The following is a 25,141-nucleotide window of genomic DNA, read 5'->3' as shown; positions in this document are numbered from 1 at the left end:
TCATCAGGCAGAAAAAAAAAGAGTAAGTTAATGGAACACTTTAAAAATGCACCAATTCCTTTTTTTTTGTAATTTAAAAGAGCATCCTGGTGATTGAAAATGCACCGGCTATGAATTTCCAGATGGTACTTTTTGTCATCTTTCTGACATCCAATGTTAATAACCAACATCTGTCAAACACCTTGTCGCTCTAGAATAGAGGCAAGACATCATCATAGCATTTCTCACGTTTTTTTAAACGTCCGAGACAATGTACTGATCCTCAGAACTACTCCTGGCCAACATCCTGAAGAGAACGCCTTGAGGAAACTCGGAAATACTGTACATGTGAACTTTTGTGGCCAACTACAACAGTTTTGATTTTTAACTTCTGGGCTCCAACTCCACCCAAAATATTTTCAGGCTATAAGTCACCATGGATAAAGGAACTAGCAACATTCATTAACAAACAATAACAGTCAGTTCTGAGTTGTATTTTTCCGAAGGAGACCCCAGCCATTCTAACAGGCTACAAGGGATAGTGAGGTGTCACTGTATCAGCTGTTAATCTAGGACATATGGGTAAGTAATAAAAAGCACTAGACATCTAGGAGGGAACTGAAATAATCTAGCTCAGGTAAATGGATAGTTTCACAGCCATCACTACTATAATATAATAATGTCACTGTGTCCATGGATACATACACAGATACAGATTTCCAATATTGCCAATCAGCACTGCTAAACATGTGGCAAACAATTAAAAAAACAAAAGAAAGAAAACACACAGGAACACAAAGAGGCCCCAGCACAGGTAATAAAGGAAGTTCTGTGGATTCTTACCCGATATTTTCTCACCGCCATAACCTTGAGTGAGCAGTGAGAATACAGCTTTCTGCTGGAAAGCACAGTCAATGCAGGCTTGGACTGCTTGCTGCAACACAACAGACGGTCTGTCGGGCCCAAAATGATCTGGAAGCTGTTGCACTTTTTTCCTGTCAAGATTAGGACCTGTGTTGGCTTGCTTGTTTATATAAATGCAAACTGTAAACAATACAGGAAGGAGAAAATGCAGAGATATTAGAAACCAGACATTCTTCAATGGCCATACCGATAGAGTTATTTATATCAAAGCAAATGACACAAATGTTAATGTTACAGAACTATTAAAATGTGTTGCATGCAAACTGCTAAAACACATCTTTTTGAAGAAACATATTAATATCACCTAATGGAAAAACACCCTTACAGATCTGCATGACTATTATGGAATGGATGGTCTGCTTTAAGAAAAAATCCAGATTATTCTGTACTTTGCTTCCATTCTAAAACAAGCAAATGTGGCAAAACAAACAGGCTCTGAGGAAGCCAATAGCAGTAAATTGCTCTGGAATTGTCATCTAGTGTTCAAAAAATGCATTGCGCTATGTTAATTTGTAATGAAGAGCAAAGCAACTGCTATCCAATTAGTTTCAAAATTCCAGCACACTGCAAAATGCTGTTTGATACATATTAGGAGGATTTAGAAAAACAGGATTGATAAAACAAGCAAGTGCAATCATGCCAAGCGTGGTAAAAATCCTTCAATGCCACTCTGTTCCATGGAAAAGTATGACAAGCATAGCAAATTAAGCATTTGTAGAAGAGGGGAAAAACTGGAATATTTCTTTAACTTGAAAAAAATAAACTTCAGATGCAAAACCTGTGTGCTCCAGAGTGCTTTGTGATGCACTACAGCTCTCAAAATGAAAGCATCATTCTGTTAAAGACAGAAAGGCAGTCAACTGTATATGGACTACATTTCCCATTAGATAACTATACGTTATGTATGTGAACAAGTAACATTGAACATAGATGGTGGTTAATAAGCTTATTAAAATGCCACGCTTAGAAGAACTGCATGGTTAGTGAAAACTTCTGGTAAAAATGTGAGTGCTCGTACACTATGACTATGGTGACTGATATTATATTTTTCAACAATTCAAGGTGGCAAACTGGTTCCACAATATATGGTTTAGTGTCATTTATAGCTTATATACAGTTCTATCTCCTATCACTTACACAAGACTGATGTTATATGACATTTCTGTCCCAACTTAAGTTGCTAAAAATGCACACGCATACTTAAGGTGCCCTATTTCATATCAGTTGTTGTAAGAGAATACTCAGTCTGATATTAGCATACTATTCCTGTTACATTTAGCTACACTAGGTAAAAACTAGCAAGCAAAACAAATAAGCAGACTTTATTTTGTCCTCAAACAATGCAAACTCAAGAAGCAGCGATATTTTGGTATATTGTGACATTTTATTTGGTGACATATTGACCTAGAAGAACAGAAATCATTAAAATAAATTGTTTAAAAATACATTGAAACAACAATTTATGCACACAGTATTCTTTCCATTTATTACATTCAAATAATGACTTGCTAATGAGTCGTCACATCATACTACCAGAACAGTCACCATCTATCTGATTAGAGAATTTACTGTACATCATGTGATGGAATAGTGTCATGACCTGACCATGAATGGGAAAGTGATACCTTGTTGTAATTCTTGTTGTATTTGAGAAGCAAGGGAGTAAAATACTTTTGATTGTCAAATTCAGCTTCAACTAAGAAGGGTGATAAAGAACAAGAAGAAAAAGTATGCTAGACAGCAAGAAGTATTTTAGACGTCATTTTTAGTGCCATAAAGTTCAAAACAATTCCCTAGACTTCACAAAAGATAACAAATACCTAAAAGTACAACACTGTGAAATCTTATTCTGAGAAATAAGAACATGAGTACTTAAAGGTATTTAAGATGTCTTAAAGGTATCTGGAGTAACTACGCACCAAACAACATTCAAGATTTCTAGTAGCACTGCTTTCCAGTATGAACTAAACTTATTCATGAGTTAAGCAGAACCAAGCTAGAAGTTAAAAATGCTCAGTGCTAGCAATGGGACTGGGAAAAGGACATGAACAGCATGATCATGTAAGAGTGTACATCAAAGTCTTCACTCAAAACATAGAACTAAGGGGGTTAAACTGAACTATGTGGTATAAAAGCTATAGCTTGTCAGAGAAAGAGTGCTGTGAGATAAAGAGTGACACAACAGACACCCCCGTGTGTCAAAACATGGACCAGACAAGGTCAGTGGTCAGGTCAAAGAAGATGGAAGATTCCCAAAATATGGGCCTCATCCCCTTAGCCACTTATATAGCTTTAGCAGGATTTCAGGTAAACAAGAAATATATATATATAAACCGCTGATAATATGCTCTTTCCTGTAGCTATTGTGCTGTGGTAGCTCCAATGTGTTGTAAAGCTGTCAAGTTTGAAGGCAGCTTGCTGGGTAGTTACCACTCAAAGTGAAGTCAGTTCAATGGCCTCTACTAGAGCTGCAGCAACTAAAGATGAAGATTTCAGATATTCCTGGAAGTTATCTTCTCCACTACAATGGTATACTCCAACAACAACACAACATTTGAACAGAGTGGGAATCAAGGTCACCTCTTGATTGGCCTCTCTTTCTGTCCCCTGCTCCCGCCTCTCACTCCTCCTCCCTCCCAACCTTTGTTCTCCCGCTACTTTACCTTTGCCTACTGCCCTGTCTCTCTCACACCTGAAGAAGGCTCCACGGCCGAAACGTTGTGTTCTCTTTCTTCTTTTTTCAGCATGGAATAAACCTATTACTTGTTCCTTTGCAGCTTTATTTTAGTTTACACTCTGAAATGGATGATTTCACCATCCATTGTTAAATCCTTTCACAATATTCTACAACTTTCACTTTTATCAGATTGTTGCAAATACTACTGTAACCATGACAAGTTATTGTTCACATATACATGTGATCCTTAGGTTCTAATCAAGAAAACTGCAGTTATTCTGAACTACATATTCAGAGAAGCAAACCCCTTGTACACACACTGTGCACTGAACAAGAATTAAAATAAAGGAATGCTACCTAGGAGTTAAATAAAGGCACATGAAGAACTTTAAAACAAGACTAGAGGAGTTTGCATATATTGCCTGAATATTGCTCATTACATTTTTATAGTTTAAGCTTTTACAAAGCATTTTTAAAATAACCAATACATTATTTTCTCATGCTTTAGGCCAACATGTAATGAGACACAGGAGCAGTATTGAATAAACATATCATACATTTACAATGTAATTTTTCACTTTCTACTATCAAGATCTGCTCTTTCTTTGGGTTGAGACTAGTTAAAACCTGATCATTTACTAACATCATATTCTAAATTATTATGGTTGTTATTTTTGTATTTAGGATACGTTCTTCCCTAATTTCTATTGTTGTTTAACACCACACCTTCCTTTAGGTCTATCCAATGACACAATCTAAATTATGTTTATGACCTACAGTACAGTAAGGGGTCTCTCTATAGGTAGTACTGTATATACAGTGCCCTGCAGGTGGTGACTGAGGTATCTCTATACATGGCATAATAATGTATAATACTGACAATTAAAATGAATCACAAATGGAAAACAAGATCCAAGGCTGATAATCTCCCTCACCAAACTCTACAAAGTACGTACACAGGATTCATATCAATAGAATAATACAAGGTGCTCTTCTAGTACAATACATTGTAGTATGGTACAATTGTAGTACACTTTACTCAAAGCACTACATACAGTATATGAGTCCTTTTCAAGCATACCCACAAAAGAAAAAATGTCCAGACCATTTCCTCAGCTTCATCCAAACATCCAACTATTTATAGAATAACTATTTATACTGTACTAGGAGATCATCAAAGCTTTACATGACAAGCCTTTGTTCTTCTTACAGCTCTGTTTCAGAAAAACCAGCATCACAAAGTGTTTGGATTTAGAAATATATACAAACACTACCACAAAAACTACTGGGTGCTCTTATCTACCTGATCCCTCTAAGGCTATCACCACTTCATGTCAAAACTATTTTATTTAAGACCACACTGCGGCATTAGGTGCCCAAAGGGAATGTATTAGATATTTTAAAAGTCTCCTAATTAATTTTCAAATATTTGAAATTCCCTTGCTAATACTTATAATTCAATTCCTGCTTCAAATATTTGTAAGAGATGTTCAAATATTTGGAATTCATTTTCAAACATGCCAAAATGAATTTCAAACATGTGAAAGGGTATAATAAATTCCATTTCGATGCCCTATACTCAATGGGTAAGTAAAAGCAAATGAAAACATACGTTAAAGAAAAAAAAATGTTCTGTGACAATGCATGTAATTTTTGCACATTTTGCCTTTAAAATCTATCTTGGAACATACACAGTAATGTGTTAGAGTGAAAAATACAGTTCAATATGACAGTATGACTTTTACAGAAACAACAATACTTGTCTACTGAAAAAAGACCTTCCTCTAGTTTGCTTTCTGCACATTTTCCTGCTTTGTATTTTTCTTTTATATGGTACTGTATGTATTCCATGCGTTGTAACAGCACACTACCTTACACTCTGCTACTGTAAAATATTTCATCTACAACAGCCAAAATGGAAGGAATACCATATTTATGACAATCCCTTAAAACAATTTAATTTTGCTTCATAGTTAATGATCTAGGTTCAAGCACCCAACCTAAATGTCGTTTTGACAAAACCTTATTCACTGGATCATAGCAAAGACAAATCACAGTTATTAAAAAGTAAAATAACAGATATGTAACTTGAGTGTTTGCAAAAATGCAATGATCCTTAGAGAGAACACAAAGCTATTTACTGCGCATTAATTATGGATACTATTAATAGCATAAAGGAAAGAAAGTATGCCTTTTAGTAATGAATGGTACACTTGGAAACATGCAGTATACCAGTTTATTAGATTAGTTGTACTGTATTAGTACATGAGATTTTTCTGCAGAGCCAGTGGCTCATGGTGTAGGACTGCCCATTAGCCAAAAACAGGGGCAGGGAGAGTGGGGAAATGTTTCAAATACACTGTGGTATATTTAGCAGTGAAAGACATTACCGCCACGGCCAAAATCTGAAGGTACAGCAAGGATGTGGTTCACACCAAGAAATACAGCAGTGCATTAATAATAAAGTTTAACATATAGGCATTTTGCTTAGAGGTACTTATGATCGATGCAGAAGAAAGAAATTGCCCTTGCAAGAAAATGTAGTGCCCACAGGGAAAACAGCAAATCAAATAAAACACTTAACACCTGCTATAAATTGGGCACTGCAGCAGCACTGAGAATTGATGCATTTAAAAGCTAATCTGAATGATTTTGTTTTTAACCTGGTGGACAGGGATCAGTCGGTGCTCGTCTGCCCATGTGACGATCTCTTGCCCATCACATTCTTTCACCGTGATTGGCTGAAGGTGACTGTCGGTTCAAAGTTATATGATTGTTCAGTCAGCGGCATGCCCCCATAGATCTTGGTAATTTAATTGCTAGATTAATACATTCAGCTTTAAGTCTTGATGATTAAAATTCTCCTTTTTAATTCCTTTTGATGATATGGCAATTTTCAAAGAAACCCATCCGAAAACTAATTGGATCCTGTCCCATGTGCTGAACTTTCCAAAAAATACCTCGAGCACTACATAATTCTTCAATGTTTCTCCAAAGACAAGTGGACAGGAAAATGCAAAATGTTTCGTTTTTTAAAGGAAAAAGATTAACGTTATATTTTAAAATGCTAAAAAAAAACAAAGTGTAGCAAAACCATGCAGTTCAATCTAATAATATAGTGCCTAAATGAATGCTGAGACTCAGTGAAATGGGGAAAGAGAGATTCTCTAGTTCCACAGCTTTACTGAAAAAGCAGCCAAAAAGTGGAATGACATTATCACTGAATTCTGACTTCCTGTTCACAGTCTAAGACAATGCCTTATTTTCTTGGATTTATTTATTTGGCATGACTGAAAGTGGGTGTTGCATCACAGCCTCGTGTTAAAGTGGCACTACCACATTTAAATGAAAATGAATACTAGAAAGACGGTTTCGTTGCTGCTGTCTGATTTTTGCCTAAAACTCTTAGTTAATGATTACTGAAACCTAAGTCAAATGTCTTTGGAAAGATATCCATTTCATTGTTTTACCTTTCATGTAAGAAAACAATGGTGAAAGCCATGCTTTTTTGTAACTATTTTCCACATTTTCTTGCAGAGATTTCCCACTGACGCTACGTGCTGTTATTTCAGCAAATTACACTGTGTGATGTAAGACCAGAAACTAGGCTCTCCAGGTACCGAGGAAGACAGAAAATTGCCGCTGCACTCAATACCCACGATCAAGTTAAATTATTAACACGGTTTAAGCTACCCGCTGAAACAAGTGACCCCTGAGACAACAAAACCTTCCACAGCTGTTTTTTCGCCACTTGCCTGTACGTCACTGTACCCAGCATCCAACGTAGTCTCTGTGCTAAGAAACAACAGGCACGACAAAAAAATGAAAAGTCAACACCCATCCCCCTACTCTGCCAGGAGTCTCCCTTCAAAGTGAAGAAGAAAACCGATCTAAAAATGCAATCCCTGCTTGGTTTCTTCAGCCTGCGTCTTCCCCCAGCTGTTTCAAACGGCACCTGACTCCTATTCTTACCACCACAACACAGTTCCTTTTATCCAGTCCTGCAGTCACTGCCTTACCGGATTCACCCCAGAAGGCACAGCCAACCACTGCCCCCGAGAGACCAAACACGCAGCACGCTGAGATGTCAGCTGTCGTGCAGGGAAACGCACCTAAAACAAAGACTGAAAGTTTGCGTCTTGGCTGCAGGGGTCTGCAAAGCAACACAGAGGGAGACCAGGGCAGAAGTGCCCCTGTCAGCAAGGGTAGGGAGGCTCACTTCTGCTTGTGTGGGTGGGGGGTGGGGAGTGGGTTGAGAGTCTGTGGGTTTGAATCAAGGGGATGGGGGGAGGGGAGTTTATGGTTATCTGCCTTCACAACGGGTAGAGCCAAATTATTTCTGAAAATATCGCCGGAGCAGAAGAACTTGTGTAACTGGCAGGAAAAGAAATGTAAACGTTAGGAAGTTTGGATTCACAAGCCCGCAATGCAAACCCACAATAGTCTAGGAGTAGTTTTGGTTTTTGTTCTCCTGCTACTATATAATAGTACTTTTGTTGGATAAGTGACCCTTAACGTCAAGCCAATGCAAACAACAGCCAGCCAAACCCAAGCAGACTTTGACAGCTAATAAAATAAACAGACTCGCCAAGTTTGTGAGGGAAATCGAACTGACTGATCATCATACTTCAGAAAGAAAATGCGTTGTATCGACTCAAGAACAACTTGTTTTATTCAAAACTTAAATATCATGTAGCAGATAATCTCTCGTTCCTTTAACATTTCAGTTAAGGCATAGTTACATTTTAAATATTAGATCACTGTTTAGTGGTCCTGAATTGTATTTCTTGACAAGGTCTGCTCACCAGCTACCAAACTGAAGGATAGTTGTGATCAGATTGTGTGAGGGGAAACTCTTCTATTTTTTACTTTCTAGTTCCATATACTATAGAATTTCTCATAGCAATAAGCATCATATTCTCCCTTAATCTGGGTTAAAAAAATGGATTCACATTCAAAGGTATGATAACACTTAATAATACACTGAAAAAATAAGAATAACAAGTACAGTCCAGATAGGAAATAATCTAAATTATTTTGTAACACACCTCAAAGTGCAGCAGAAGTCTGACTTGTCGTTTTCTCTGTGAAATGAACAAGACCTTGCCTAACCTTGGGTGAAAGCCCATATGTTCACTGGTGTCTGTTTAATCAAACAGCTGTTAATGCGCTCTGCATACCAAAGCTGATCTAACCAAAATACACCAAAAAAGGAGAAATTCAAGGTTACATCCTTCCACGAGAATAATAGTTCAGCACATATATTTAAAAAACTTACAGTTGAACTCAATTTGAAGAGTGAGGTATGAAGCAGTGAATTAGTGTCAACATTAGTGAGGGCAGAAATGCGTAATTTCAACAGAACATATTAAACATATGAGGCAGTAACATTCTTATCTGTACACAAACTGTGTCTGCTATTTTTATCATGATAAATTTATTATTTTACACCTAATGCATGTTTTTCTGTCACGATATGCACATTACAGTACTGAGACTTGAGATAATAAGTAAGGCAATGCAGGCATAAATTATATACATTGTGGAAAAAGAATGTATAAGATGTGGAATATTCTTTTACATGCATTATTTCTGAAGTAATTTTAAAAAGTGTCATCTTTAGATTCGCTTTAAAGTAAGCCTTAATGAGGCTAAATTTAATATTGAATAATACATGAATAATTTATGGATCTCTGCTTAATTTAAAATTCCCCACAAAGGAGTGTGCACACTAAAGGATTCATTGAGTAAAACGGACTTTGGAACAGCATTATAATTAGATATAGAAACAGAGACGTTGCTTTGAGTTTTGCCTGGCTGGTTGCTAGAAGATATTTTCTATAGAATGACTACAAAATGAAAACAATTGCTTTAATTGTATTTTCCACTGAAGACAATGATTGTAGCACAGCTATTTTGTATAAATACTGTTCACAAATGGTTTCAGCATACACAGAATAAAAGCCCTGCTACCTAGAATGTGTTAAAAAGCAAAATAATGAAAAGAACAGCCACCATTATCAATCAACGCACGTTCTATCTCGCCTCGCATTTTTAACAGCACCTGATGCATTAAAGCAACCCATAAATCAAATCAAAACTATCCAGTAGTACCTTTTGGCAGCCAGTGAAAAACCATTTGGAGAACAGCATATTGTGTTCTACTATCAGTAAAGTTTCACCATAGAAACTATCACGGGAAAAGGTTTTGAACTTTCAGTTTATTCTGGATAACACATCCAGAATCAGTTTAATTTCTTATTACTTTTGCAGAGTATGAATGATTCCAATGACAAACAAGGGGATGTTTTTGATGGAAACAAAGGACTCTAAATGTCATGGTAACTGAAGTTAACTTACCATGACTTCTCTTCTCTGACACACCTTTCTGAAATGCTTAACATTACGTTTTAATTACTTAAAAGATAACAGCCAGGATTGGACTAACTTTGGTATTTGTTTTTCAAATCAAGACTAGCCAATTAAAACCTTGGGCAAGGCTTTAACTCCATGTCTCACACATGCCTCTTTCTTACTTCAGCAACAGAAAATACATCCTTGCTTTGATTAAAAGATGCATCCCGACATCGTCAGAACTGTTTTGCCCAAGTGTCAAAACAGATTTTCTCGTGTAATACTAGAAAAGCCAGTAAATTCCCGCTCAGAGTCTGGCTTAAAAACGGCGAGGTACTGGAGTAGGCCGAGAGTCCAACTGCCCAGCAACGAAGTCCTACCTGTGAGCACTTGTGGAGTTGCGGAGTGTGGAACGGTGGCGGCATCCTGAGGGATAGAGCTCATGTCCGGTTCTGGCGTGCTGCTAGGAGGGGAGATGGCCAGAGGAGTCATCACGATCCGAGACTTGAGCTGCGAGACAAGTGACAGCCCGCGATATCACTGCTTCAGTCCCGCACCATGCCTCACTACAGCACACAACCAGACGTTGTTGAAGCCCCAGTTTGCAGCATGTCCTCATTTCAAATAGGGGCGCGTTAAAGATAAAGGCGAGCTGCATTTGATTACTTTCCCATCTCTGATCGACAACTGCCACTCAGAGGGTAATTAACTCACAGCGAAGGTCTGGAGATGCACAAGTGAGATTGTGGAGTGGGGGTTGGTAATCTTGGTCTTTAAGGCAGAGTGTTAACCTTTCATCACAAACGACAATCTGATCTAATAGTGCACAGAAATTATCTTTTATTACGTCTTTCCCCATTTACTGTACAGTACTGGAGTGAAGAGTAAAATTTCCATAAATGCCATTTTACGTATTGTTGTTAGGGTCTGGCCTGTCACAATAGAAATCAACATATTTCTTTTACAATATAAAACCTCTTTGTTCTTTGCCTCTGCACAAATACAGTGCATACAATTAAATTTTTACATGATAGCACAATGAAAATGACTTCCTAAAGCAGTACAGTAGCTCAGTAAAATTGATTTTCAGACAGGAGCCACATTGGCCTAAGCTCCTTTAGCCTTGTCTTTTATGCCTGAGGACAACTGTACAGCCACACCATTTTATTGGATTTAATAAATGGTTCTATCTACAGCCCTGCATAAAGCAGGAATTAATCCAGCACTATGCACAGATGTTCATTCATGGCTACAACAGCAGCTCATGCCATAAAACCGAGAACAATAATGTCCACACATTGATGCCAGCCGAAATGTGCAGCATAAAACAATCTATATAAATAAGCAGAAACAAACAGCTCTCCTAATGTGTGGTAATCCACAATGCCATTTGTACTTGCAATTACTGTATCGAGCCAGGTTCTAAAAGCGGTGGGGTTTTTTTTCTCAAACGGGAAGTGAGTGTTTTAAAAAAAGAAAATGAAACAAAAACAACACATAGTACTTCCATATGCTCATTATGTGCTAGCTGCTCCAACAACACTCATCATAAACAAATTCCCCATCTAACGTCAAGTCAGTGGATACAGTCGGTACATCCAGCATTAACCCACTTCTCCAGCTTGGCTTGCAGAGACAGCCTCAAGGAGGAAGGAGGGACCGAGCTGTCTACTGTGATCTGTGTCTCCAGAATCCAAGCCCGGAGCGCAACCAACCCCCCCCCTGCAGACACTGACCTTAAATCCAGGTTTTCGCCCCCTTTTTTTGGGCACTTTGAGGGGAGAGAGGGACTCTGAGTAGCGGTTCTGAAAATCCATTTTGGAGACAGTGGAGCGAATCGGAGGTCTGCCTCGCTTTCTGCCTGGGATCTTCCCTCGCTGCCCGGGAATGAATGAAGGGCTCATGGCAGGCGATTGCATCTCACTGTTGTCTGCTTTCTGTGCTGATGCCGCGGGAATACTCATTGGACCTGAAAAAGAAAACAAGCCTTCAGAACAACCAGAAATACAGCAAGGGAGGGAGATGTGACGCCAAATCACTCCTGTATCCCGAGCACAGAATCTAAGAAACTGAAGCAGCCTTCTGCTGATGCTAATTCAAGTACATTTCCACAGTCCAAATGAGTCATTTCATGTCCTGCCAACTTAAGTGTCCAGCTATAAGTGGCATCCTGCACAAGTTGCTGACACTCTTTCTGAAAAGCTGCCCAAAACAGCGTGTTACCCACACAAAACAAAAAACATTTTTTTTGCACAAGGATGTTTTCTCTTCCTTTCCCTGTTCAACTGTGCAGAAGCACTGCTAGATACCGAGACCACAACAAATGAAAACACACAAAAAAAATACAGGCGCTACCTTAGTGAACAGTGGGGAAAGATGGAACAGAACTGAGAAACACATACGAAGAGCTAAAATGATGGTGAGAGGACAAACCCAATAAGAACAGAAGCCAGCTGCTGAAATTTCACAATGTACAGCATTTTTGTATTGCTACAACACCTCCCCCACCAACTTCAAGCAATAATACTACCTGTCAGGCAAGAATTCCACGCAGATTCCACACAAGCACAGCTCCGTTTGGCTTACCTATTTACTGCACTAATGAACCGAACCCTGTGTCTTTAATTCCAGTCTTTTTGCTGTAGGTTCTCAATACAGCCACTCAGAGAGCTGCAAAAGCCATCTTCTCTCTGCCTGCCTCTACGCTCTTCTCCTCAGTCCTGCAGCTCAGAGCTCCAGCTGCAAACATCTCATTAGACTAATGCATTCAGTCCAGGGCAGAAAACTCGATTTACCATAGCTACAGCAATGAATTTCCATTACGATGACAGCTTCAACCACATCATGTCCGGAAAACCAGCCAACCGCTGGCTTTCAAAGAATAAACGCACACTACACGTAGAAAATGAGGCCTCTGTGAGAGTGTGTGTGTGTGAGCGCTTATTTGTGTGGTGTAGTACAGCGTGATGCATCTTCCTTCCTCTGTTAAATCATGCAGCAAAAAAAAAACTGTACGACAGATACAAACAAAAACATTAAAAAAACATACCATTTAAAAATGACCCCAAGGAGAAAATAATGCTCCAACTCCTGTCCACTGACTCTCCTGATAATCGGCAGTGTGCTTATAATGTTCCTTTCCCGGCCTCAGCTCTGTCCTGTAGAGTCTCTTGCAGGCAGTTTCTACTGTCACTGTTGTAAAAGCTCTGCTAACTGTCCCTCATCTGTTGTCATAGCAACAAGCCGGTAACATCCTACCACTGCCTGTCTCATTCTACAGTGTGGTCTCATACGCAATTTGCACACAGTACTAGGGAAATAATTATTAAGCTGTGAGCAGGTCCGCAGGCAGCTAATACAAATGCACAGAGAAGGAAGTGTTTGTTTAAAACTGGATGCTACAGTATGTGGCAGTTTTTGTTAATGGATTTGGGTTTGGGCTTCAACAGGGCGGGGGCGGGGGGGAGGGCATTATTTACAGCCAGCTGGAATATAGGGTTATTATATATAATTGTTACAGCTCCTGGAAAATCCATAAGCATTCATCTGTCTCTCAGTAAAACCTTCACCGGGCCGTCTGCTATAATACAGGAACTGGGGAATTGCCATTCACACAATACCACCGCAGAGAAGGCACAATACAGAAAATCAAACAGATCAAAAACTACCACTGCATTTTATTTTTATAATGACGAACACAATGTTGGAAGAATTATTGCGACTGCAGGGTGGCAACAGTGGGAGCTGAGGAATACATAAAAGTATAGTGCCTGAACAGATACGGTAATTCTGATTGAAATGTTCTACGTATTACTTAAGATCAGCTGCTTTTCTTCATCGCATGAATCCCCTTGTGCAATACTAAGGATTGAGAAAACAATTGTGTCAATCTTGAATAATTATCGTGACTTCCAAGTTGGTACCTTAGGAATTGGGCAAGATTTTTAAGCTGCTAATATAAAACCTACAGTATACAGTACCTGAGCTAAACATAAAATTTTAGCAGATTTATTTCAGCTCATTTTATTGACTTATTGGCAGTTTCTCCATGCAGTGACAAGACAATCTTGGAGAAAAAAGGGAGGTTTCAAACATACCACACTATTTTTCATCCTGTAGAAAAGAAGCACAACTTGTAACATTCAAAGATCATTCAACATCTCACAAGCTAAAACATGATGCGTTAAATAATATGATTTGAGCATTATTATTCTTACAAAAACGGTACTGGGAAGGGAATTCTTATAAGCCGGTTAATATGAAAATCTTTCTTTCATGGATAGATGAACACTCACTTTCATAGAACCCATCCATTTATCTGTCTAATTATTTATGAGATGTGAGACGCACACTTTACTCAACTATGCACTAATAATCAAAATGTCATTCTTTCCATGCTAATTATGTGATTCTAGTTGGATGTGACTATCTTCCCAGTTAGAAAGTAAATAACAAAAATACGCCGATATTTCAGGGCTCCACGTATGACAAGCGAACTTTCTTTTAATATCAGACAAGCATCACGCTTTTTGTTTTTTGTATTTTGATTCTGCTCTGTGTTCAACTTTTGCTGCCCATCTAACATTAGCTTTCTCACTATCTATCTCTTAGAATCTATTAATAAAAGTCTACAGACAAAAACGCAGAAACGCTGCAAAAGGATTGATTTATGAAAAATCAAATATTAAAATATGACCTAGTATTATTATTCCAAACAACAAATGTGAAGCGTCTGTTGTGTAGTTATTCTGGCCTGTTATACAGAGACACAACAGCAATGGAAGCAGTGTTTTCGTCACCTTGCAAGAAGGAAATTGCAAGACGAATTGTCCAAAGTCAATCAAGTTAGCTGTGAAGACACTGCACCTCTGATAAGACCCCCAGTTTTCTGATTTGAAAAGTGAGGTCCAAGGTTTTACGACAAGATTTAAGTGCTACATGACCCTGTCACAATCAGTTATTATCTTCTGTCGTCAAACGGCCACAGCAACAATTTTGAAACTGCTGTCAATCACAGTTCCACTTCAAGCATCCATTTGTTCTTTTCCTAAACAAGAAGCTAATGCCCAAGCCAGGCAGTCTTTATGCAGTTCATTTATAAAACATACCTAATAAAATGCCTATTATCTATCCCTTCTTTCTTACTAATTTACCTGTGTTCCAAGAAACAACTATCTTTCTTAGAAACAAAACTTTAAGAAAATTCAGAACTGCACACAGGAAAGCAGCTTCTTCCTCAGTGTTTCAATGCAATTTGTAAGCACCCTAGGCTTCTAAGCAACAGCCGCTGTCTTCACCAGACCTCTCAAGAGCCACCCCCCTTTCAAAGGCTCCGGCCAGCACCAGGCTTTCTCTCAGCCTTGCACTGAGCCCTTAAATCACTTGGTCAGAGAGCAACTACCTAGCGAACCCGGGTCTTAGAACTTTCGTTACACAAACGACCAACAAATCATTCAAAATAACATGCGCACAAAAAACAGACCCCAAAATAAGGCATGTACGTTGGCTTGCAAGCTGTCGGCTATTTATAAACGAAGTCAAGTGTTTGCACAAAAGATGAACAAGTCAAGACTATCCTGGGAATCGTTCACTAGCAGCGGATTGCTAAGCCCATACCGCTTACTCCGCGGCCTGTCATGGCATTTGCTCTAGTCAGATTCAATAAATCTGCGGATGACAAGGCGGCTCTAAAGGGCCGTGGAAACCCCATCCCACTACGCACTGCTGCTGGGAAGCAGCCAAAACACACAGTGAAGGAAAGTTCACCTCTGGCTGTCTTGACGGCAGGAAGCACCATGTCAACACAGGGGAATAACACCCAATCAGGCAACCATTCATTAAAGGCTTCTGCACTTTGTGGACTATTGCAGTAGAAAGTGGTATTATCCAGAGCACGTCAGAATTAGCAGTTGTATTAGAGGAATGCTGCGTGACAGGCCCCACAAAACAAGAAAAGGGCTTTGATGCTGTCAAAGCCATGATCAGAAAACCTGATCACTCAGATTGTCATGCAAAAACAAGCATGCCCTGATACTCTAAAATAAATGGATCTGGCAGGTCAATCTGCAGGTGCAACACTACAATGAGGACAGAGATAGGATTAAGCATTACTTTAAAAACCAGTCACATAGAAAGAAAAAGGAATCCATATTTCTTATGTGAATACCCCAAAACCAGTCACCACAGAGCGGAGTGACATCACTCATCCTCCCTGCAGCTCAAGCCGTTCAAGGCAATGGCCTCACTGTTAAAGATCATGGCACTAATCTTCTGGCACTGGCAGGAAATATACTTAACCCCCTACTTACAGCCCATCATTGCTGTCATTGACAACGTCTACATGGAAGCAGAAAAATTTGCACAAAATGCCCATCAGCAAACATTCCATTACACGTCCTTTTCCTTCCATGGCTGTATTCAACCATGCAGTGCGCAGGCAGGAAAGCAACAGCCTACAAAATTACACCGCAGGCCAGACCCAGAGCCGTGCGGCTTTCGTGTCGCTGCGCCCCAGAAAAGCCAGTATCTAAGTCAACGTTTCTAATTCGTTACAGACCTCAAGACTGGTATAAAAAAGCATTTCACTTTGATGACTGGTTAGTTTCTCTGTGGATTAAGTGCCTGAAGATCAACGGGAACTATACACTTGACAGCAAGTGCCGTCTATTGCTCATTACCACAGCAGCGACACCACTTTGTAGTCAGATCTCAGAAGTTAAGCAAGGCTGAGCTTAGTCAGTTCTGGAAAGAGAGATCTCTAAGGAAAACCAGGCTGTAGCTGTAAATGGTGTTAGGGGACCAGTAGGTGGCACTCTTGCTTTTGGATGAGAACTTCCAGTTCATTGTTTTGGTTTGGTGACCAGGGACAGTCTTGTATGGAAGTTGTCATCCTTCAGATGAGATATTAAATTGAGAAGGCGTGTTAATCCCAGTCCCCTGGCTAAATTCGACTTCAAGCTTGCTCAATATGGGTTTTTTTAAGTAATGTGGTGAAATATTCTCCCTCCTACCCCTGATCTGCTGTGTAGTGGGGGGTACTGGAGGATAACAGTTGCCACAAGTTAAGATGGATGCTGCACTTCACTGATGAATGGATTCCCTCCTAGAAGAGACGTTTTTTAGGATCCTCTGTCACAAGAAGTGCCACATCAGCCATATGTTTGGGGTCACTTATTTGCTGATTGGTCAAGAACTACCCAATAAGTATGAATAAGTCCAGGTTATAGTTCTGTCCTAAGCTCTGTGCATCCAGCATACTCTCATTAATGTTTTAATACTGTAGGAAAAGAGCTGAAATTAACCTTATTTATCTGCTACAAAATCTGGACGATCCCAAACTTAGTCTACATCAATGGTATCCAGAAATGGATAGAAAATTGAAGAACTGGATAACTAGGAGTCACGTATAACATCACTGTAAAGTCTCTGTTTTCACCACTTCTTCACAGCACCTTAAATAACTTCAGCCACTCACATAATGCCCCCTAAGTATTACTGTACTTACTATTTTAGGCATTTATGTTACTAAACGTGAGAAGTAAAATGAATGTGTAATGCTGAAACCATAACTGTTATGTTAAAGACTTCATCTTTAATGAGGTATTTTCAATGCCTTCTACAATTAAAATGCACAGCCTTTCAGGAACAAAACAATTATTATTAACAAGTGAATTATTTTTGCCTACTGCCTTTACCCCGGTTTACATTTCTGTGCTTGTGATCCACACGAGATTCCACATCTTCAAACTCTCCCATATTTCTTACTAATTCACTAGAGATTAGGCCAGCAGTAAAGGGAGAGGTGCTTGATCCCAGAAAACAATTTTCGTATTTCAGATGAAGAATCTATGTATATCTGGACAACAACAATAATAATAACCACTTAGCTACTAATACCAAAACAAGCTACTGTAGGTGTAAGGTTTCTCTTCACAGTTGATTGATTTCTGGATCAAAATGTTTTAGGTCAAATGAGATGCTTAATAGTAACCACACTAAAGTACACATTAAAATTAATAAAGAGCAAACAACTAAAATGCTCTTACAGAAATACAACACACATACTGTACTTCCTCAGAATGAAATGTCAGTTTGGAGGAAAGAAACCATTTCAAAACCTAAATAACTAATACACCAGTAAAGCAGAGAGTCACTGAAGCAGCAAACCAAAAATGGACAAAAATATTAATCAAAATATAATTAAGAAAAAGTGTTTTTTTTACATTATCAAAGAAATATATATCAAAATGCTTATGTGCATTCTGGCAGAAATTAGCTACTTGGTTCCTATTGACATTTTTTTTTTGCTCTTTTAGTCACATTCTGCAAGTTGAATATTGTTCTTTTGCATTTCCTGTTTTTTATTTAGATTTAAATCTACATTTGGAAATTTGGATTTTTTTTTTAAATACTTGGATTTCATGGGCCATTAGTTGCACAAATCTTATTTTAAAAAATTGTTTCAATTTGAACTGGCTATACAGTATAAATAAAAATCTTCATTCCACAAATGATGCACTGCTACACAGCTAATTCAGTAAATTCCTACATTTTGATTCACCCAGACCTATAAACCACCAATTTGCATTCACATGGGCTACCAAAAGCAGAATTACAGAATTAATAATAGTAGTTTTTAATTCTCATTACATCCTTGGCTTTTGGACTCGTAAACACTCCAGATCCTGGATGGGCTTGTCTTAGAGGAGGCTGCTCAAAGATCTCTCACCTACTTCTCGTCATGCTGCTGGATTATAATCATATCAGGAAATGAACCGGACAGTAATACTCATCAGATTCTTGGCAGAAGGCCCAGGCTGGTTTTGTGAAGGTCCTGATTAAATACAACTTGCTGGCTTCTTCCCCAACCACACCGTCACGGGCAGGTCACACTGCCTAAGCCACCCTCTTCAGCAGGCTGTAGTTAAAAAACGAGGCAGTGCTATAGATCCACACAAGCGAGTGTTATTACAGAAATATTAAATATGAAACTCGGGAGACCTGTCATCATGATTTCTACGAAACCTGACCCATTTTGTGTGTTTGGTGTTAATAAAGGACTAATATTCCAGCTTCTTAGTGTAATGCTTGAAATGTACATTACTACACTACCCCACACAGCCCAGAATTTCTTTTTTCATTGTTTGCCTTCCCTGTGGTGCTTCCGTTTTTCACTTTCAGTACACCAATGTTTTTCTCATCTCCTATCAGGCTGTGCTCTAAATACTGTCATCACAGCTTCAGATTCAAGTCAGAAAGCTGCAAAAGTCCTATTTCCTGCTCAAGACCTGCTACTTTTTCTGACAAACACATAAATAAAAGAAAACAGCATTTCACATCTTTACATCTAGATCTCATGCCAAAGTGGATCAAACTTTATGTCTACAAGACAAAAAAGGTTTTACTCATCATTATCCCCCAACAGGAGAATGATAGTCTGGGGTGAGAGTGGGCACAGACAAGGTTTGAAAATTCATCTAGAAAATTAAAAGAAATTCCCCACTCAAGGAAAGGTGGTTTATTTATACAAACAAATGATAACAGATGAAAGTACAATGGCCATTAATCTTCAGACATGGCAAAACAATATTAATCACAAACTGAAATTCATGACCTACTGTATACATTTAGCTGACTAATAATAAAAAAGTAAAGCTTTGAGATTCGTCTTATATATTCGATTGGAGAAATAGGTTATATTCTCAACCTGTTAGGAACTTGCAAACAATACAGAAATTAAGTGCATATGCAAATCCACTAAAAAATTTTAGTGGATGTCCATCTCCATACCAAAAATGAAAATAAAAATGCAGTTTGCTGTGAAACAACTAATCAACTCATCATAATAATTACTTTAAACAGTCATGAGAACGTTATAACATGACAAGTAGGATAAAAGATCAAGCAATATAGAAGGAATTATCCTTCATGATGTAATAAGAATCAGCAGTTGGTATTTAGCAATACATGGAAGAAAAACAGCATGCATTTTCAATTACAGCACCTCCTACGCACTGTCACTTGTCACTGCAGCACTGTGTCACCTGTCCTCTGTTCCGTCAACAGAGAACAGTGTCCCCTGTGTCCTGTTACTGCAGCACTGTGTCACCTGTCCCCTGTCACTAGAGAACTGTGTCACCTGTCCCCTGCCACCTGTCACTAGAGAACTGTGTTACCTGCCCCCTGTCACTGTAGCACTGTCTCCTGTCACTGCAGCACTGCGTCCCCAGTCACCTGTCCCCTGCCACCTGTCACTAGAGAACTGTGTCACCTACCCCCTGTCACTGCAGCACTGTCCCCTGTCCCGTCACTAGAGAACTGTGTCACCTTCCACCTATCACTAGAGAACTGTGTCACCTGCCCCCTGTCACTAGAGAACTGTGTCACCTGCCCCCTGTCACTGCAGCACTGTGTCCCCTGCCCCGTCACTAGAGAACTGTGTCACCTTTCCCCTGTCACTGCAGCACTGTGTCCCCTGCCCCGTCACTAGAGAAGTGTGTCACCTTTCCCCTGTCACTGCAGCACTGTGTCCCCTGCCCCGTCACTAGAGAACTGTGTCACCTGCCCCCTGTCACTGCAGCACTGTGTCCCCTGCCCCGTCACTAGAGAACTGTGTCACCCGTCCCCTGTCACTGCAGCACTGTGTCCCCTGCCCCGTCACTAGAGAACTGTGTCACCTGCCTCCTGTCACTGCAGCACTGTGTCCCCTGCCCTGTCACTAGAGAACTGTGTCACCTGTCCCCTGTCACTGCCGCAAAGTGCCCCCAGTCACCACAGTTTGGCTTTAGATTGGAAATTCTGGTCCAGGGGGAGAGTGTCTCCTATTGGTCCTCCAACACCATTTAGACAGCACCTTGGCTTTCCTTACATGTCACCCATCCCAGTACTGGACAGGGCTTGCTTAGCTTTTAAAGATAAAGGATGGCAACACCGCATCTCAGGATCTATCCATCCATTTTCCAACCGTTTCACCAAATTCAGGATCATGGGGGAGCCGCAGCCTATCCTAGCAAGCTATGGGATCCCAAGACCTTCTTATTTTTATGTGAAAATTTTGAAATAAACACATCCAGACTGATAACTTTTCAAACAAATACTGTAAGATGGAAATACTTTCTTTTCCCCAGAACAACAATCTCTTTTTAAAATGCTTTTAAAGCACATTGCACACTTTAATAAGGTTCTAGTGGTTCTCTAAATCGTAAAGCTTAATTATACTGCAACCACACTTACAGCAAATATAAAAATGTAACTAACTCAATTATGAGAGATGGGACAGATCCAATAGTAATTTCATTTCCTTTGAAATAAGCAGACATATTAATCTACAGGCTCCAGCAGTCACAGCCATTACAGGCTTCTCAGTGCAGACAAGACATGCAGTAACATAGATACTGTACTGATGGATGTCTATTCGATACTGCAGAAATCCCAGAACATACACTGGTGATGAAGTCGGGTTTCACTCGTGTCAGGGCTGTGGGGACTCCAGTTTTCGTTTTGTAAGTAGGCCTCATCAGGAAAACAATATTGGGTATAATCTCTGTGTTGTGGAAATCTCTACCTTTTAGAATTATTAATTATTAAGTTGACTTCAAACAACATGGCTGGGTATCTTGTTCCACACTCCCACAAACTTTTGTGTAAAGAATATCTTCTGTTCACAGTTTTTAAGGGGAACTGCAGTCCCAATTTCTCAGACCGGCATCTCAGACTGGCATCATTATTACATCTTGGTAACAAAAGTAATTCATTGGCATTATAGAAAAATGTTACAAATTTCAAATTAAGCACAACATCGTCAACTTTGTGAAAGTACTGTATGTTGCCGTGTTGTCGCAACCTTGCATTTGTGTTCCCATGAATTGCTGTGTGACGCGGCCCTTCCTGCTCACTAGTCACTGTAATAACTAATGTTATGTGATGCACAAGCAAATAAGTTCATGTTGTGGCAGCAGACATTTCACCGCAAACATGTTCCAACATGATCTGCACGCGGAGTTAACAAGTATGTAGTACCTGTTGTCTAAATCTCAAAGTCGAGAACAATATTACTACTGGATTAAAAGAGATGCATTCACAAGCTTTCTTGTTTACGATTTAGTAAGTCCGCAACACATCACTGGATGTCTTGTTGCCTCATTCTGAATCGCAGAATTTGGCACTTTGAATACCTGGAACTTTTGCCTATTTTGATCAGGGTTTCACAAGTTACTGTGTACATTTTACTTTTATTGTGGTTTGAAATGTACTCATCAATGCTGATTCTCTCTAACTCCGAAACATAAAAAAAAACAGCAGTTCCCTGTTAAATTTACTTCCACCCAGTTTCCAGTTGCAACCTTGTGCCCTATTCCAGTGCAGCCCTGGAGTGTGTCCTACCTGTCTGGCTAAATAACCTACAGAGATTCACAAACACATCCAGTTGTCCCACCACAGCCAGAACAGTATGATTTCTGGGAAATATGCCGAAACAGGATTAGGTAGAAATTAGGAAAGTTAGGTACGCATTTCAAACAATACATTATCATTTTATCTTAATTTATTATTTATAGATTCATACTTCACTTGTATTATGCAAAATGAACTAAAACATTAAATGCGGAAATATTCAATGTTAAATAATCCATTAACTACACAGAATGAAAATTCTATATTATAGTCCTTGTTGTAAAAGGATTTCTAGGTCATGTAAGGAGTGTATTTAACAGGATGGAAATGGCTGGAGGACAGAAGGGTTTCCCTGATGTGACGTGGGCTATCTGACAGAATACTGCTGATGAAAGTTACCCTTTAATTACCCCTTGATCTGCCCTGCCCAGCTCAGTCCAGACAGCTGTCCAGTCGCAGTGTGCCAGGATAGCCCCACCCAGGCTGATCCATGCAGCCAGCACCACATTTCAACACATTTGTTTTAACACTGGGCCTAAATATGGAAGTAAATGGAAGGAAATGAGCATGTGGAATTACCACATTGAGGAGTTTTCACTGGATTGTGTAATATTGGAACCTAAGTTTTTTCTATGTAATGACAATAATACAAATCTTGCTAATTATGTGTGTTGCATATAAAAAAAGAACAAAGTAAAAGAGCTCAATCAGCAGGGGCTGTCAGTGTGAGAGCAGAGTGTGCCTTGTAGCCCGGACGTTGCTTGCTGGGGTGTGTCTCCAGTAGCCTATGATAATGGACTCCCGTCCCCTCCCCAGAAGAGTGCTGCCAAGGGTGTATGGGAATTAGTTGGCAAGGATCCTCCTGGCGTTCGATGAAACGGTGACTAAGGTCAGTGACTTCCCTGGCATCTGCCAGTAGACATAGGGACAGGAGCTCTAGTGAGTGCTAACTCTCCTATCAAGTACTCTGGAGATTGCAGCGCATTACTAACGTGAATGTCACACACAATCTGGCACATCAAAGGCTCTTGGCCACTGATCTTCGCTTTCCCCATGGAGTCCAAAGGGTGGAGGTGTACAGTTTAGTTACAAGAAACTTTCAATCCCACTTTTAAAATGCAGCAAAATTTTCGAGATTATGATCACAGTGCAAGTCAATCCACACCGAGCAGTCAGGAACAGGACAGGACAGGGCAGAATCTTGCGGTCCAATCTTGTTTTCCGATCAATGCTTCCTTTGGATAATCCCATGTGATTCCACATCTGCAATTCTTACTACCCATGTCCCTGAGATTAATAACTAAATGTCGTCAAAACAAATCAACGCAATAAATCTGTTCCTACACTGTTGTTACAATGCACAGATAAGTAATATTGGTGACAACTTTGACCCTGATCCTTATTTTGAACCCCACATTATAACTAATGTTCTGCACCAACTGTTTAACTGAGCCTCATCAGTCTTAGTAGCACTAGTAGTGAAGACAGGATGTAGGGTATCAGTTTCAGACATGTGGCTGGGTAATAAGTTCAATATGAATTGGCTACATTACTCTGCTCTCCTCCCCACTGATAGCTGATGTGTGGTGAGCATTCTGGCGCACTATGGCTGCCGTCCCATCATCCAGGTGGATGCTGCACATTGGTGATAGTGGAGGGGAGTCCCCATTACCTGTAAAGTGCTTTGAGTGGACTGTCCAGAAAAGTACTATATAAGTGTAAGCAATTATTATTATTATAATATTCCCACGACTCTTTTGTACAAAGAAATGCCTCCACTTAGTGTTTTCTGTTATCTGCAGCTTCACTGTAATGACTCAAATGAAGTGTTTTTTTATTCAATGCAAAGGGTGATCAGTTAGGTCAAGTTTACCTGATGCATTGATTGGTTAGCTGGAGAAACATCCATTGTTTCTATGCCTCCTACCACTTCTCACCTACTGGCCAAGTGACTCCTAAGAAGGCCTTCAAAAGATTAGGGACACAAACATCAGCAAAATACAGTATAGGAAGACAAAGTGGAGATTTGTAAGCCAATTAAAACAACATTTAAAGCAAACATTTACCATATAGCTGATAGCTATATGTGTTTCCTCTCCTGCCTTCCGAGCACAAAGGAGTGCTTTCAAAGCGCTTTCTTCACTCTGCAAATTGTAGTATTTTTTCTCTGGCAAAATACGGCCCACTTTGATTTCCCAAATCATGTTTAAGAGAAAAATATTGTTTCTGTTTGTGTCCAGGTTCATTGTTATAATTCACTCTTTAACAGAACCTTTAAATGGATCAAAAGGCAAAAGTCACTTTGGAGGGACCAGCTCAAAAGCTGTGACAAGCTTGAGCCTGCAGCTATTCCTTCCCTGGAAAACAATAATGCAAAAAACTCATTACTTACTCGTATGGAGACCAGCACAGTAAAATTGCAACACAAAGCACATTTCCACCTGTCTCTCACTGTAAGATCACAGCACGGTGAGGCCACTCCTCCAGACTGACCCCACAAGACATGACTAATCCCACACTGAGCACCATAGTGGACTCTAAACAAGCTCTTAGGCAAAGAAAAAACAGTGTCTGGCTGATACAAACAATATAATGGATTTGGGAACTGCATCATAAACATGCTGCATGATAAGTCTTCAGACTTAACTGGCTTCTTATTTTTAGTGTAGACCCTTTTGCTTCAACAAATTGTCAATCTTTCTATAAATCTCTTCTGCAAGAATTTAAGTTTCATCCAATGCATTTGACTACCATTCTGGAACACCTTCCTAGAAGCTTGCAATATGCAAGTAGTACTAATAGTGATTTAATGACAAA

General features: G+C 39.5%; 1 protein-coding gene across 9 annotated transcripts in view; it reads right to left on the bottom strand.

The window, feature by feature from the left end:
- scml4 (Scm polycomb group protein like 4) overlaps positions 1-25,141 on the bottom strand; it is a 70,901-nt gene that overhangs the window by 18,828 nt on the left and 26,932 nt on the right. For 6 of the 9 annotated variants that reach the window (XM_015350580.2, XM_069178628.1, XM_015350557.2 and 3 more), the window contains 4 exons: positions 11,671-11,903; positions 10,315-10,444; positions 7,600-7,692; positions 823-1,023 (listed from right to left, as the gene is read on the bottom strand). In XM_015350580.2, coding sequence (XP_015206066.2) covers positions 823-1,023; positions 7,600-7,692; positions 10,315-10,444; positions 11,671-11,903 — 657 coding nt within the window. Of the gene's footprint in view, positions 1-822; positions 1,024-7,599; positions 7,693-10,314; positions 10,445-11,670; positions 11,904-12,520; positions 12,868-12,983; positions 13,180-25,141 lie in introns of those variants that run through there. The other 3 variants (XM_015350596.2, XM_015350589.2, XM_015350550.2) reach the window with 3 other exon arrangements.

Source organism: Lepisosteus oculatus, chromosome 2, assembly GCF_040954835.1.
Source record: "Lepisosteus oculatus isolate fLepOcu1 chromosome 2, fLepOcu1.hap2, whole genome shotgun sequence".
Taxonomy (NCBI): Eukaryota; Metazoa; Chordata; class Actinopteri; order Semionotiformes; family Lepisosteidae; genus Lepisosteus; species Lepisosteus oculatus.
This window is presented reverse-complemented; position numbering and strand designations above follow the sequence as displayed.